This window comes from Harmonia axyridis, chromosome 2, assembly GCF_914767665.1.
Source record: "Harmonia axyridis chromosome 2, icHarAxyr1.1, whole genome shotgun sequence".
Lineage (NCBI taxonomy): Eukaryota > Metazoa > Arthropoda > Insecta > Coleoptera > Coccinellidae > Harmonia > Harmonia axyridis.
Window position 1 is genome coordinate 57,435,139 of NC_059502.1, and position 13,615 is coordinate 57,448,753.

A 13,615-nucleotide genomic window follows, 5' to 3' on the forward strand; every position below is an offset into this window, starting at 1 on the left:
AACCAATTGGCATACAGTACACCTCAGATGCTAAAAAAAAAGAAAATTCTGTAATAGCTAATGAAATACCTTCATCCAAAAACCAGGCATCGGCCTGCCAACTGATCCTGGCTTGTAATGCAATAAAAGCTGATCATCAATCCTTCTGGTCTGAAACATCGTCGATGCTCCACACACCTCCGTTTGTCCATATAATTGCATTATGAATGTTCCCGGTAGCACATCTCTCAAACTGTGAACCAGCTTCTCGGATATTGGACCTCCTCCTGTGGCCAGTGCGTGCAAACTGGAAGTGTCAACACTTTCAGGTCTTGAAGATTTACTGAAGTCAAGGCATTGAAATGGCGAAAGGAAAGCTACAGTTATCTGTAAATTTCGATGTTTATAGGGATAAATGTCAAAACCAAACTAAATTTCAAATTTTTTTACCTTATATTTGTCCACAACTTTCCACAGCTCGTTCGGATTGAAGGTTTTCATAATCACTCTTGCTGTGCCGGAAACAGTTGCGCCAATGAGAAACACATTAGCAGATATCCAGTAAAGTTGCGAAAATGTCAGAGCCACTGGGGATGGCACGTTTCCAAATAGTCCTGAAAGACTGTTATATGTAATGACAATCAATAAATAATCAAGGCTTTCTTACACGAGCAACAATCCTTGACTTAACATGCCATAATGCGATAAGCATATTCCTTTCGGCAACCCTGTTGTTCCGCTACTGAACAGAACGGAAGCCGTTCTTCTATCTGATTCGAATTTAACGGGTTCGAATTGCGATATCTCATCATCAGAAGCCTGTAAATATTCTTCGAATGAACTATTCTCCCCAGATTCTCCACCGATTACTACAATTTTTGTGTCAACTTGAGCAACTTCTATGCTCTCTTGAACACTGGCCAGTATCTCTGCTTCCACGAATATGACTTTTGGTGTGGCTTCCTTCAATAGGTGAGCTCTATCTTTGACAGATATGGAAGTATCGAAGGCGCTAACTTTGATACCAAGAAATAAAGCAGCAAAGTACGGTATGCAGGTTTCTTTACGGTTGCTGGAACTGAGGGCAAGAATGTCCTCTTCTGATAATTCGTCGGCCCTCAAATTGATAGCTACTCGTATGCAGTCATGAAGGAGGTCTTCGAATGTTTGCTCTTCTTCGGTGTCAACTATGTACTGCAAACATCGAATGAAACGACAATTGATTAGTCGATCATGATTCATTTGGTGATGATTAAGTGTTCAATATTTGTGTGTTATACTGAAATTGTTGAAACGATTCGTTAAACGCTTATTAAGACCAATCCACCCAAGAAGAAGAAACAAGAAATTACTGAAACATTATACAATGATAAAAAAACTTTTTGGTGAAAGAAAACAAGGCCATTGAAAAATAAAAAAGTCATTGACGATGAGAAATTCGATACTGAACCGTTTCAAATTAACAAAAAAATGAAGATGTCGATGACTGCCCCTGCATTTATTGCAATTACGTTTTTTTTTTCGTTTGCATGCGGTGTTTTCACTGGGCTCATACATCGTATTCTACTGTATCGAGAACCAAAACTTTCTTATTTTCGAACTTTGCATTTAATATTATGCATGTCATTATGTCTATTATTAGTTTGTCATTTTGTCCTTAGTATACGGACAAAATGGATTTTGTTAGAAGTCAAAATAATTTCTTAAATCTTTTATTTTTGTTTTATTCAAGTTTCAGCTTATAATACTTAAAAACAATTGACCAAAGTTAGTATTTAGCACTGAAATGGGAGTAGATATTATTGCAATAACTAAAAATATATAATTGAAAAACAAAACAGTATGTCACCGTGTCACGATGGCAAAATTGCATGAATTGAGAATATTCCCGCTTCCACCGTTTTCCCCAGATCTGGCCCCAGCCACCTTTTTCTGGCCTCAGACCACAAGAGAATGTTCGTGGAATGAAATTAAGCGCCGATGAGGGGGTTATCGCCGAAACTGAGACCTATTTTGAGACCAAAGATTAATATTGCCATAAAAATGGTCTCTAAAAATTGTGTGATCGTTATATCGTACCCGAAGGCAACTATATTTAATTGTAAAATCATATTTTGTCGAAATTTTTCTTTTATGTTAGCCTACGAAATTTTCAACCCAACTATTATCATAGTATAGAGAATTCCCTATACTATGCTATTATGTATGTACACGGCTTAGACTACCGACTACCATAGTATAAGTACTATGCTACTACATGGACTATGTGAAAAGAATTGACCATATTCATCGTCGCCATATTGTTATGCGACAATACCAACTACCCAGTGTTCCCAACGAAGAAATATTGAGTTTACTAGAAAAATTCCACAATATAAAGTTTCTAAGTGAAGTTTATGTGTACCTTTTCTGGCTGCTACGTCAGATAGGCTTGTTTGGGACAATATTTTGCAAAAATTTCACCTTTTGGAAATGAAAACATTAGTGAAAGGTGGTTTTCTGAACAAATTAATTGTGGCCGAGTGTATAAATGAAGGCTTCGCTTCATTTTTGGAAATAGTCAGTGGAAAAATAATCTCTATGGCTGATAATATTTTTGATATTAGCGGTATTTTTCTAGTAAACTCAATATTTCTCCGTTGGGAACACTGGGTAGTTGGTATTGTCGCAAAACAATATGGCGACGGTGAATATGGTCAATTGTATATTGTGCAACAAGTGGTGAATGTCCAACTTTTCTCGCGAGTGTGGAAGTTTGTGGCACGAGCCTGAAAGGCGATTGTCGCAAACACACGAGCGAGAAAAGAACTTTATCCACATGTTGCACACTATACTTTTCATAGCAGTTGTAGGAAAAATACTTTTCAGTATTTTTTTTGTTCTCTCGAAAACATTCATCCACACTTCAAAGTTGTATTCGAAAGCTCCTGATTTCAAGTCAGTGCATATTTTGTATGGTAAGATAGCTTATTGTCATGATTAAATGCTACTCACTTGAGCTATCCTTCGAGGAAATCTTCTCATTGCTTCGAAAATTTCATAGCCTAATCCATATGGTCGTATGTCCAGTTCACCAAATGCCTTGATTATTAGTGGATTTTCCGCTTCTGTGATAACTAAAAAAATATTTAATCTGATCACTGCTTTCAGAAACGGTAATACGTTCATTTAAAAGTGCAATCAACTGAAGATTGAAGGCACAAAAGCTCCTTATACTGCTTTCAATTTCATAACAATATTAATAATTATTATTAATAATCAATAATAATGGCTTTACTTGAATATTAACTGTGAAGTTGTGAAAAAACCTACAATTTGATATATTTTACCCATACAGTGGCGTAGCAGACTTTTGATAATGAATGTACCTATTATTGTTTTCTATCGAATTCACGTTAGTGATTTCTTCATTTTTGAGCGCTCGTTCACCGAATACACTTCGCCAGTGTCTGTAATTTCAGAGTTTCTAGCAGGACATCATCTCAAACGATATGGTTCGATTCATCACTGATGACGAATCCGTCCCTAATTTCGATTATGTACAGGGTGGGGAAATTTCGATGTTTTAGCACTACAACTTTTAAACTAGAGGAGATAGACAAAGTCTGATACCCCATTCTCGGTCTCTTTTTCTGAGAAACTAACAAGGGTACTATTCGTTTTCGGCCAACTTCTTTTGTTTTCGAGTTATAAGCGAAAATTGGAAAAATGGCGATATCGAAAAACATTTATATCTCCGCTAATACTAATGATAGAGCTCTGAAATTAAAACATTATACAGGCACTTTTTTACGTAGAACCCAGTGGCGTACTCATATTTTCAGAAGGGTTTTTAATTACGAAGACTGGGTAGAAGAGAGAGCTGCAGAAATTCATTCAGAGAAGAAAAAATACTTACGGTAACTTCAATAATTATCAGGGAATGTTTGAAGTATATACACCAACACAAGAAGTCGATGAATTTAAATCAAGATCAGCATGAGCATGATACAAGAAGAAAACATCAGTTGATAACACCATTACATCGCTTAGCCCGGACACAACAATTTTTTGACTACTGGGGGGTGAAATTCTACAATTCCCTCCCATCAAGAATGAAAACCCTGCCAATGAATGAATTTGATCGAACCATCAAAGAGTTTTTAATTAACGGTTCTTTTTATAGCATAGAAGAATATTTAAGTTCGAGTATGTTATAATGTGAATAATTTGACATAACATGTAAATTTTGATGTTGAATAAACTTTACTATTACTACTATTACTATAACCCAAAGTTATGTTTTTTCAAATGGGAACACTATATTTCTGTGCCATTTTTGAAAGCTTAATTTTTCCTGATTTCAAAAATATATAACATCGTATGTTTGGTATTAAAATAAATAACAGAAAATGGTCAAAAACCTTTTTTTACCTAAGAGTCTCAATATTTCTATGGTTTCAACTGTTGACGAGCACAGAAAAATTGAGCTTCCTATAACAAGAGAAGTGTCCTTCCGTCAATCTGATTATTTCTATGTTTTTCACTAATTTCTACTAAATTCGAATCTAGATATATTTTATAAAAATAGTTTCGAAAATATAACTCGGAGAAAATTTCCTAGGTTGCTTGAACACAAATAATATTCAATAATATTCATCTATTGAATTCGATGCAAAATATCGAGAAGATGTGTCGACTGTGCATTGTGCACATGTTGTAGATCTTTTCGTTATTTTCAAATCAATTTTTAGATAAAAAATTTATAAAATATTAGGTATATTTTATAAATTTTTTTTCCAATCATGAAGAAATTAGTGGAAAGCACAGAAATAATCAGATTGACAGAAGGACACTGCTCTTATTATAGAAACCTCAATTTTTCTGTGCTCATCAACAGTTGAAACCATAGAAATAATGGGACTCTTAGATAAAAAAAGGTTTTAGACCATTTTCTATTATTTATATTGATACAAACCATACGATGTTATATATTTTTGAAAATTAAGCTTTCAAATAATGGCACAGAAATATAGTGTTCCTATTTGAAAAAACCTAACTTTGGGTCATAGCTTCGTAATTAAAAACCCTTTTGAAAAGACAAGCGCGCCACTGGATTCTACGTAAAAGAGTGCCTGTATAATGTTTTAATTTCAGAGCTCTATCATCAGTATTAGCGGAGATATAAATGTTTTTCGATATTGCCATTTTTCCAATTTTCGCTTATAACTCTAAAACAAAAGAAGGTGGCCAAAAATGAATAGTACCCTTGTTAGTTTCTCAGAAAAAGAGACCGAGAATGGGGTATCAGATTTTGTCTATCTCCTCTGGTTTAAAAATTGTAGTGCTAAAACATCGAAATTTGCCACCCTGTACATCCAGTAAAATCGATAACTTGCCAACGGAAGGAAATTTTCAAAAACCATTGAAAACCTTAAAAATATATTGAAAAAAAATTACCAACCCATTATTTCCGTACGTGAATGAGATTTTGCGTGTAGGTATATTTATAATAACAATTTCAAGCTTCGAGCAGAATTTCGTGTTGTATGCATAATCAAAATCCTTCAAAACGAATGGTAACAATAGACAAAAATGAACATCCTCCAGCAGTATTTATGAACTCCCAGAAGCTTTATTTATTTCTTTATTGAATTCCTCATAAGCACCATCTAGATAGTAGGTAATCACAAGTAACCACTAGACAAAAGGAAAAAAATACAAAGAAGAGAGAAAAAAACAAAAACACAACCGATGATAACGAAACATTATCTGATGAATTCAGTCTGATGACGGCAGCAAATTTGAAGCATATTCAACAACTCCGCAGCATTTCATAAAAAAGAACTGAATGATCTCATCATAGTTCAGAACCTCTTAAAGGTCAAAAGAGCAGAAGTAAGTGGAGAATCTCCTTCAACAATCCCAGTTTTTCCTATCCCTGACCCAAAAGATAGAAGAGAAATCAAAAAGTAAATTTAAGTTAATATTCTCAATTTCAAAAATAAAATGACTACCTACAGAATCTCATTCTACCTATGAAAATTTAGACTTGAATACAGTTAAATATTTTGGAGAACTACTACCAAAATTCAACGGAAATTCACATGAACTAAAATCACTTCGATAAATACATAAATGAAAATAATAGATCCAGAAGGAACAATAATGCGTTCTCAGAATTATATTTTCACTTCTTTATTGTGTCTCCGTTAGGTCATGAGAAATGAAAACTTTCGTGCCTTTTAGTTTGTTACAATTCTGAAGAATCTCTATTTTTTTCAATTGGGACACCAATTCGAGTTTGATTGGTGTGTTATCAGCTTTACCCAGTGGATATATGTTACTGATGTCTGATTCAGTTACATTAACAGATAGCAGTTGTCTTATTTCACTACAGATAAAAGCAGCGAATACCCCTCTCAAATTTCTACTGAGGCCGAAGTTTATAAAATTTTTCTTTCTACCATCTCTATCTAGAAACTCAACTCTATTTTTCAGCTCAAGAATTTCCTTCACTAATTTCTTTGTTTTATTATTCAACGATTCGATCTTCAACAACACGCGTGCTTCACTAGCCTCAATTGAGTTTTTTTAATATTGTTAAACATTTAAGCGAAGTCCTTGAATTTCACTCTGACTTAAATGGATTGGTAAATGTTAAACACAAATTTTTTATTAACAATTTTATAAAAAATGTATCAACTCTACCCACTCTCCCCTATTGATGAATTTCGAAGAACTGTTCATGCCTTTTCCCAAGTTAGGATCATTCGAAATTAAAGATATTCTGAACTACCAAAGTAATCGAAAACAATATAAAAATGTCTACAATATGAAGATAAACGAAAATTATTTTTCAACATATACTCAGTCGAGATGAAAAATGCTATTGTTGATGGATATTTCGAATTCATTTATATCTCTAACATCGTATAAAAAATTTCTCACCTTCTGTAGAATCCATCTCAAAATTTGCTCCTTTCTACAATTATTGCCAATAATCTCCGGCAAATGAAATGCTCTTTCGATGAAGATTTCATCGAATGAATCTATTTTCCAGAAGTTATCTTGTGGCATAGTGCTATCGAGACGGTAATTTAGGGGTATATTCATACAGAAAATTACAGGTTAAGTACATTAAATAATTCATCTGTATTCAGTCTCATCATGTTCTAGTATTATGTAGGCAATTTGATGGTTTGTCAGTCACGAAGGAGAAGTATTGATATCAAGATCGAAATAGATGGACTAGTTCCAGGTTTTTAAAGAAAACATGTAGCCCCAAATCGTTTCCATTATGTAGGTATATATACTTACTGACAAAGAAACTGCAACACTCAGAAGGGACAGTTTCAATTTCATTTTTTTTTTTGGTAAAACATAGATGGTATAGCAAGCAGTAACTGATTGAAGTTTGGAGAAAAACGAGAGGTTTACCATTTTTTTCTAATAAATTTGTCTATAATGTATATGTCCACCACGATTATCTATACACTTTCCAATACGTCTCGGCATTGATGCAATAACATGGTTATTTCGTCTTGAAGGATACTATCCCAAGATTCACAAGCTACCTGTTTTTTATGTTTCAGAGCTGCCAAAGTCCGTGGGGGCTGGGATAAATTTCCAAACCTTCTACCCATGATGTCCCAAACATACTCTATATCGGAAGATCTGGGCGGCCAAGGCAAAAGATTCACATGGGTCGCTTCGAAAAAGTTGAAACTAACTCTGGCAACATGAGGTCAGGCTTTATCTTGCTGAAATATTGGATTCTCGAATCGGATAAGGTAAGGGGGACCATATGATGAATAAAGATTTGATTGATTGATTATGTGGCTTCACTATTTCTTGAAAGTAACGCAGTGCTGTCATGTTACCCCGAATAAAGACTAAAGGTGACCTACTTGCATGTGCAATAGCACCCCATACCATAACGCCTACTGTCCGGTGTTCATGACGTTCAACATCGAACTGAGGTTCACGTCTTTCTCCCCGACGTCGTCTTACCCTTCTTCGACCATCATGTGCACCCAAGGAGAATCGAGATTCATCAGAATAGACGACCTGATGCCATTCCACATTCCGATGTTGACGTTCTCTGCACCACTGTAATCGTTGCCGGCGATGCTCAAGCGTCAGAGGTAACACAAGATGGAGTCAATATTACTGCAGTAACAGATGGTCTTAAACTCCGCCTGGAGTACCGTCGGGTGGATTGAGTAGCTCGATGGTGCTACTGCCGGTCCCAAGCCCGGATAAAGGAGGAGGGTTTTATCAACAGGCTAGCTCCCTGCTATTCGTAAAAACTCAACTTGCTAAAAAGCCTAACAAGCGCCTCGGAACTACGGACGGATCACACGGTAAAAGACAAAAGCTACGAAAAAGGACTTTGAACATTGGTACTTGGAATGTACAAGGAATCAGAACTAAAGAAGACGAAATCACTCGGGAATTACAAACTTTGAGCATGGACTTGGTGGTGCTGACGGAAACAAAAAAGAAGGGAACGGGCACAGAGGTGATAAATAATTATGTACATGTTTATAGCGGAGTCCCTAAACATCAAAGAGCAAAGAGGGGAGTATCTGTAATGATTCACAAGAAGTATAGAAATAAAATAACAGATTTCGAATTTTTGAGTGAAAATATAATTCGCATTAATATCAATATACATCAGAGACCAGTAACCATTCTAGGGATATACGCTATATCTGATGACGAACCTATCTCAATGAAGGAGGAGTTTTTCGAGCAAGTCCATGAAGAAATTGGAAAAATAGGGAAAACAAGAGAACTTGTAGTGTTGGGAGATTTCAACAGTCAAATTGGCCGAAAAATCAATGATAGTGTGGTTGGACCCTTTGGAGAACTTAATGTGAATGACAATGGAGAACGGTTAATTGAAATGTGTAAGAACAATCAACTGAAGATAACTAACGGATTCTATAAACACAAAGATATACATACATTTACATGGGTACAACACACCAGGAACTTGAGATCTGTAATTGATTACGTAATCGTAAAACAAGTAAATACAATGCAAATAAACGATGTCAGGGCATATAGGGGTGTCACTTGTGGATCAGATCATTACATGGTAAGAGCCAAAATATTGTTTCCTTATGCATATACACCGAAAGTCGATAGGAAAGACCAAGCAGGAGAACTGGAGAAAATAGATGAGAAAAATTACAATCTAGACAGCCTTACTCATGAGAGCACACAACAACTATATTGCAGCAGACTTGATGAAAAGCTCTTGGATAGATCAGAGTGGGAGCAGAAGCCTGTGGAGGAGGTTCACGAAAACTTGGTGAGGAGTATCAAAGAAGCCGCGATGGAAGCAATAGGTGTAAAGGGAAGAGCCCGTAGCACTAACATATGGTGGAACAAAGATATAGAAGATCTAATTACCCAGAAAAAGCGGTTGTATCAAAGGTGGACCCATACCCGATTACAACAAGACAAAGACCTTTATTTGGAAAAAAAGAGAATCACAAGGCAAACTATAGCTAATGCAAAGAGAGAAATGTGGGATAGAAAATGTCAGGAGATCAACATGCTCATCGGTGGTAGAAAATGTTTAGAGTCATGGAAATTTATTAAAAAAATCAGATCTAATGGAAAAAATTCTGCGAACATCCAACTTATACCGACAACAAAGTGGATTGAACACTATGAGAAATTGCTCACAGAGGATAGAGATCAATACCTAGCAACTTCGCCAACAGAAGTATCTATTGTCGGCGAAACCGTCAGCATTGATGTTGCCACAATTAAAAGAGCTGTGAAAATTTTAAAAAATGGTCGCGCTGCAGGCCCGGAAGGGATTCCAGCGGAGTTGATCAAGAGCGGGTCTGATAAACTTTTTGAGATGATCGCCTGGTGTATGAATCAATACTTAAACGGTAACCCTATCCCGGAAGAATGGAAGGTCGCTCACATAACATCAATTCATAAAAAGGGAAATAAATTAGATTGTTCGAACTATAGAGGCATATCGGTTACTAGCACGCTTGGTCGACTTTATGGGAGAGTTCTGCGAGACTTGATTGAGATTGAATATGGAGAACAGGAGGAGGAAGAGCAGTCAGGTTTCCGAGCTGGAAGATCTTGCGTGGATAACGTCTTTTGTTTGAAACAAATCATAGAGAAAAGATCAAATACTAATATGGAAACTCACCTTTTGTTCGTGGATTTGCGGAAGGCGTATGATACAGTTCCCGTTAAAATGTTATGGAAAGCACTAGAGGAAACAAATATCAGTTATACTTTAATAAAAGCACTGAAAAATCTCTATGATGGATCGACATCACGAATAAAAATTGGTAACAACGTGTCAAGGAAGTTTAACGTAGATAGAGGTTTACGCCAGGGATGTTGCATCTCCCCGACACTATTTAAGATATATGTAGCAAGAGCACTGAAGCAATGGAAGAAAAAGTGCAGCGGAATGGGGATCGATTTGGGAGAAAAATGCTTATACACTCTCCAGTTTGCAGACGACCAGGTCCTCATAGCGAATGACAAAGATGATCTGGAATATATGGCTCGAAAACTGCACGATGAGTATAAAATGTGAGGTCTAGATATGAACACCGAAAAAACGAAATACCTGCCAATAGGAGCTCCGCCACAGAATATTCAGTTAGAAAAAGAAGAAATTGAAACATGTACCGAGTATACTTACTTGGGGGTTGAATGTGACTCAACAGGAAAAGAAGACAAGGAAATTAAGAAAAGAATAACCCAAGCCAGACGAACCATAGGCTGTTTGAATGGAATATGGTGGAGCTCTGATATTGGTAGAAAACAGAAATACACCATCTATGAGACCTTTGTCAAGAGCGCTCTAATATATGGCGCAGAAACATGGAGAATAACGGAAAACAACAGGAGGAAGCTCGAAGCGACTGAGATGGATGTTTTTAGACGATCTGTAAGAGTATCCCGAAGAGATAGGGTCAGAAACGAAGACATCAGGCGGCGTATGGAAGTGGATGGATCATTGACAACAGATATTGAAAGAAAACAGCTAGTGTGGTATGGACATGTACAGAGGATGAATGTGGACAGACTGCCAAGGATGACCATGCACTGGATACCACCAAACCGCAGGAAGCGAGGAAGACCCAAGAAATCATGGAAGGAAGGAATAACCAAGGCTATGAGTGATAGGAATCTAAGAGAGGACCAATGGAACGATAGGAACGAGTGGAAGTTAGGCATCGGACAACGTCGCCGGACGTTCTAAAACCGATTATATATATATATATACAGATGGTCTTATTCATGTGAGTCAATGGTTTGCACACAATAAACTAGCATTGAACATCAAGAAAACCGAATGCATAATGTTTTCTCCTAGATCTCGGGATTGCTGCACACAAAGATTACATTATAATGATGTTGAAGTAAAATTTAGCAGTGGTATCAAATTCTTGGGTGTATTGTTGGATGCACAGCTTAAATGGGAGGAACACACAGAATATGTCCTGAAGAGACTGTGCTCGGTCGATTATAGTTTAAAAGTTGTAAAAAAACAAGTAGGTGAAAATATTCTCAAAATTATATATTATGCAAATGCACAATCAATAATGTCATACGGTATTATTTGCTGGGGAAGCACTAACCTAAGATCAATTTTCGTTGTACAAAAAAGAATATTGAGGAATATGTTTGGATTAGCATATAGGGAATCTTGTAGAGGCATATTCAAGAAAAATAATATACTGACTATTTATGGTCTGTATATATTTAGATTACTTTTGTTTTTTGATAAAAACCAACATCTTTATAGTTCCTACAAGAATACAAATAACTCTAGACGACTAGTACCATATTTTTACCCTAAACATTCACTATCGCTAACTGAAAAACATCCAGAGTATGCTGCATTGAAGTTGTTCAATGCTTTACCTAGAGCTTTGCACCTAATAAGTGTACATAAAGAATTTAAAAAGCTAGTGTATAAGTTAATACTTGATTGTGAGCCTTACAATATGGAAGAATTTTTTGATTTTTGTAATAGATAAACTTTTGTTACTCGTTGCATTTTTTATGAATTTATTTTTAAGTTTTTGCAATTTGTTAGTATTTAGTTATGCCTCTTGTGTCAGTTTCTTTGATTCTTCAATAAGCTTATGTATGGAGGTTATTTTTGTATTTTGACCATTTTCGTAACTTTGTCATGTTAATGTGATAATTTGGGAAATAAAGTAGTTATTATTATTATTATTATTCTCCTGACCACTCATCAGCCAAAGTTGTCGCAAATCGGTCTTTAATGGCCATAAGTCTTAGACATCGATCTTGAACTTCATTTATGCTCTTCGACGTCCGATACCTACTCTTCTTCGATTTTGGGCATCATCAAACCACGCTTGACAACATCTCATAATAGTAGTTGGATTTCTGTTCGCACGGTAAGCGATTTATCGAAATGACAACCCCGCCTCCCGTAGGCCAATAATTCGACCTCTTTCAAATTCACTTAGCTGGCGATAAATTCCGCGTAGACGTGCTCTAGGCATTTTAACAACAACTAAACATCGACTTCGGATTTCCTCGAACAGCTGATTTGTTGTAAAATTTAAAAACTTGCAAAAAAAACGACTACAACATTCAAGTAACAAAAATTGTTTACATGAAAAACCTTCACGATTTTTTCTCCAAATTCAATCATTTACTCCTTGCTATACTATCTATGACGGACTTTGGCGACTCTGAGACATGAAGTACAGGTAGCTAGGTATAGTATCCCTCAAGAAGAAATAGACCATCTTATTGCGGTGGATAAACAAATTATTAACGAATTTATTCGATGAAAATGGTAAACCCTTCGTTTTTTCTACAAATTTCAAGCATTTACTCCTTGCTATACTATCTATGTTTTACCAAAGAAAATTTTAAATGTAAACAGCTCCTTCTGGGTGTTGCAGTTTCTTTGTCAGTTAGTAAATGTTGGGTCGAGTCTTTCATATCGTTTATTAACTATTGCTATAACAATAAAACGAAAATATATTCAAAATGTACCTTATACCACTTATCCGCTAAATCATATCGTAGGAATTTACTTTTACTAATTTCATGTCGTCAATTTTTGAGCGTTCAAGAAAAAAATTAGACCCCTCTGAAATTTTCAGTTCATGTTGTGGGATCTGTCAAAAATCAGAAAAAAAATACTACACTGCATGGAGGTGGGCAGGAGGTGTCACTATAATAATAATAATATTTATTCACACATGTTACAAATTAATGATTACATGTATAAATATTCGCCATTAAAAATTATATGGCCTGTCAAAAAAAATATATAACAGAACACCAATATTTAGGTAGACACTACAGTTACATAATATGAAGTATACAAACATATCACAGATATGCAACATTAACTGACAGAAAAGGTGAGTTCAAAAAACTCAGTCATATTATAAATTGTATCTTCGAGAAGCAAACTTTTTACCCGTCTCGTGAATGCAGGTAGGCTTAATGTTTTTACATCGCTGGGGAGCTTGTTATAGAGTTTCAGGCATGTATGATTCGGACCTTGTTATGTTCTCTTTATTCTTGCATATGGGACAGCATAATGATTTTTTCCCCGAGTATTATAATTATGATAGTTTTCATTTCTCGGGAATTTGTT

General features: G+C 35.7%; 2 protein-coding genes across 2 annotated transcripts in view; one reads left to right on the forward strand and one right to left on the reverse strand.

Moving 5' to 3' along the window:
- LOC123673923 (4-coumarate--CoA ligase 1-like) overlaps positions 1-13,615 on the reverse strand; it is a 32,336-nt gene that overhangs the window by 7,106 nt on the left and 11,615 nt on the right. The window contains exons 2-5 of the mRNA XM_045608691.1: positions 2,974-3,095; positions 647-1,173; positions 430-601; positions 70-366 (exon numbers count right to left, since the gene is read on the reverse strand). Coding sequence (XP_045464647.1) covers positions 70-366; positions 430-601; positions 647-1,173; positions 2,974-3,003 — 1,026 coding nt within the window. The 5' untranslated portion in view covers positions 3,004-3,095. The remainder of the gene's footprint in view (positions 1-69; positions 367-429; positions 602-646; positions 1,174-2,973; positions 3,096-13,615) is intronic.
- Positions 10,559-11,221, forward strand: LOC123673439. The gene has a single exon (XM_045607919.1). It carries the CDS (start codon positions 10,559-10,561, stop codon positions 11,219-11,221), a length of 663 nt encoding a protein of 220 aa, XP_045463875.1.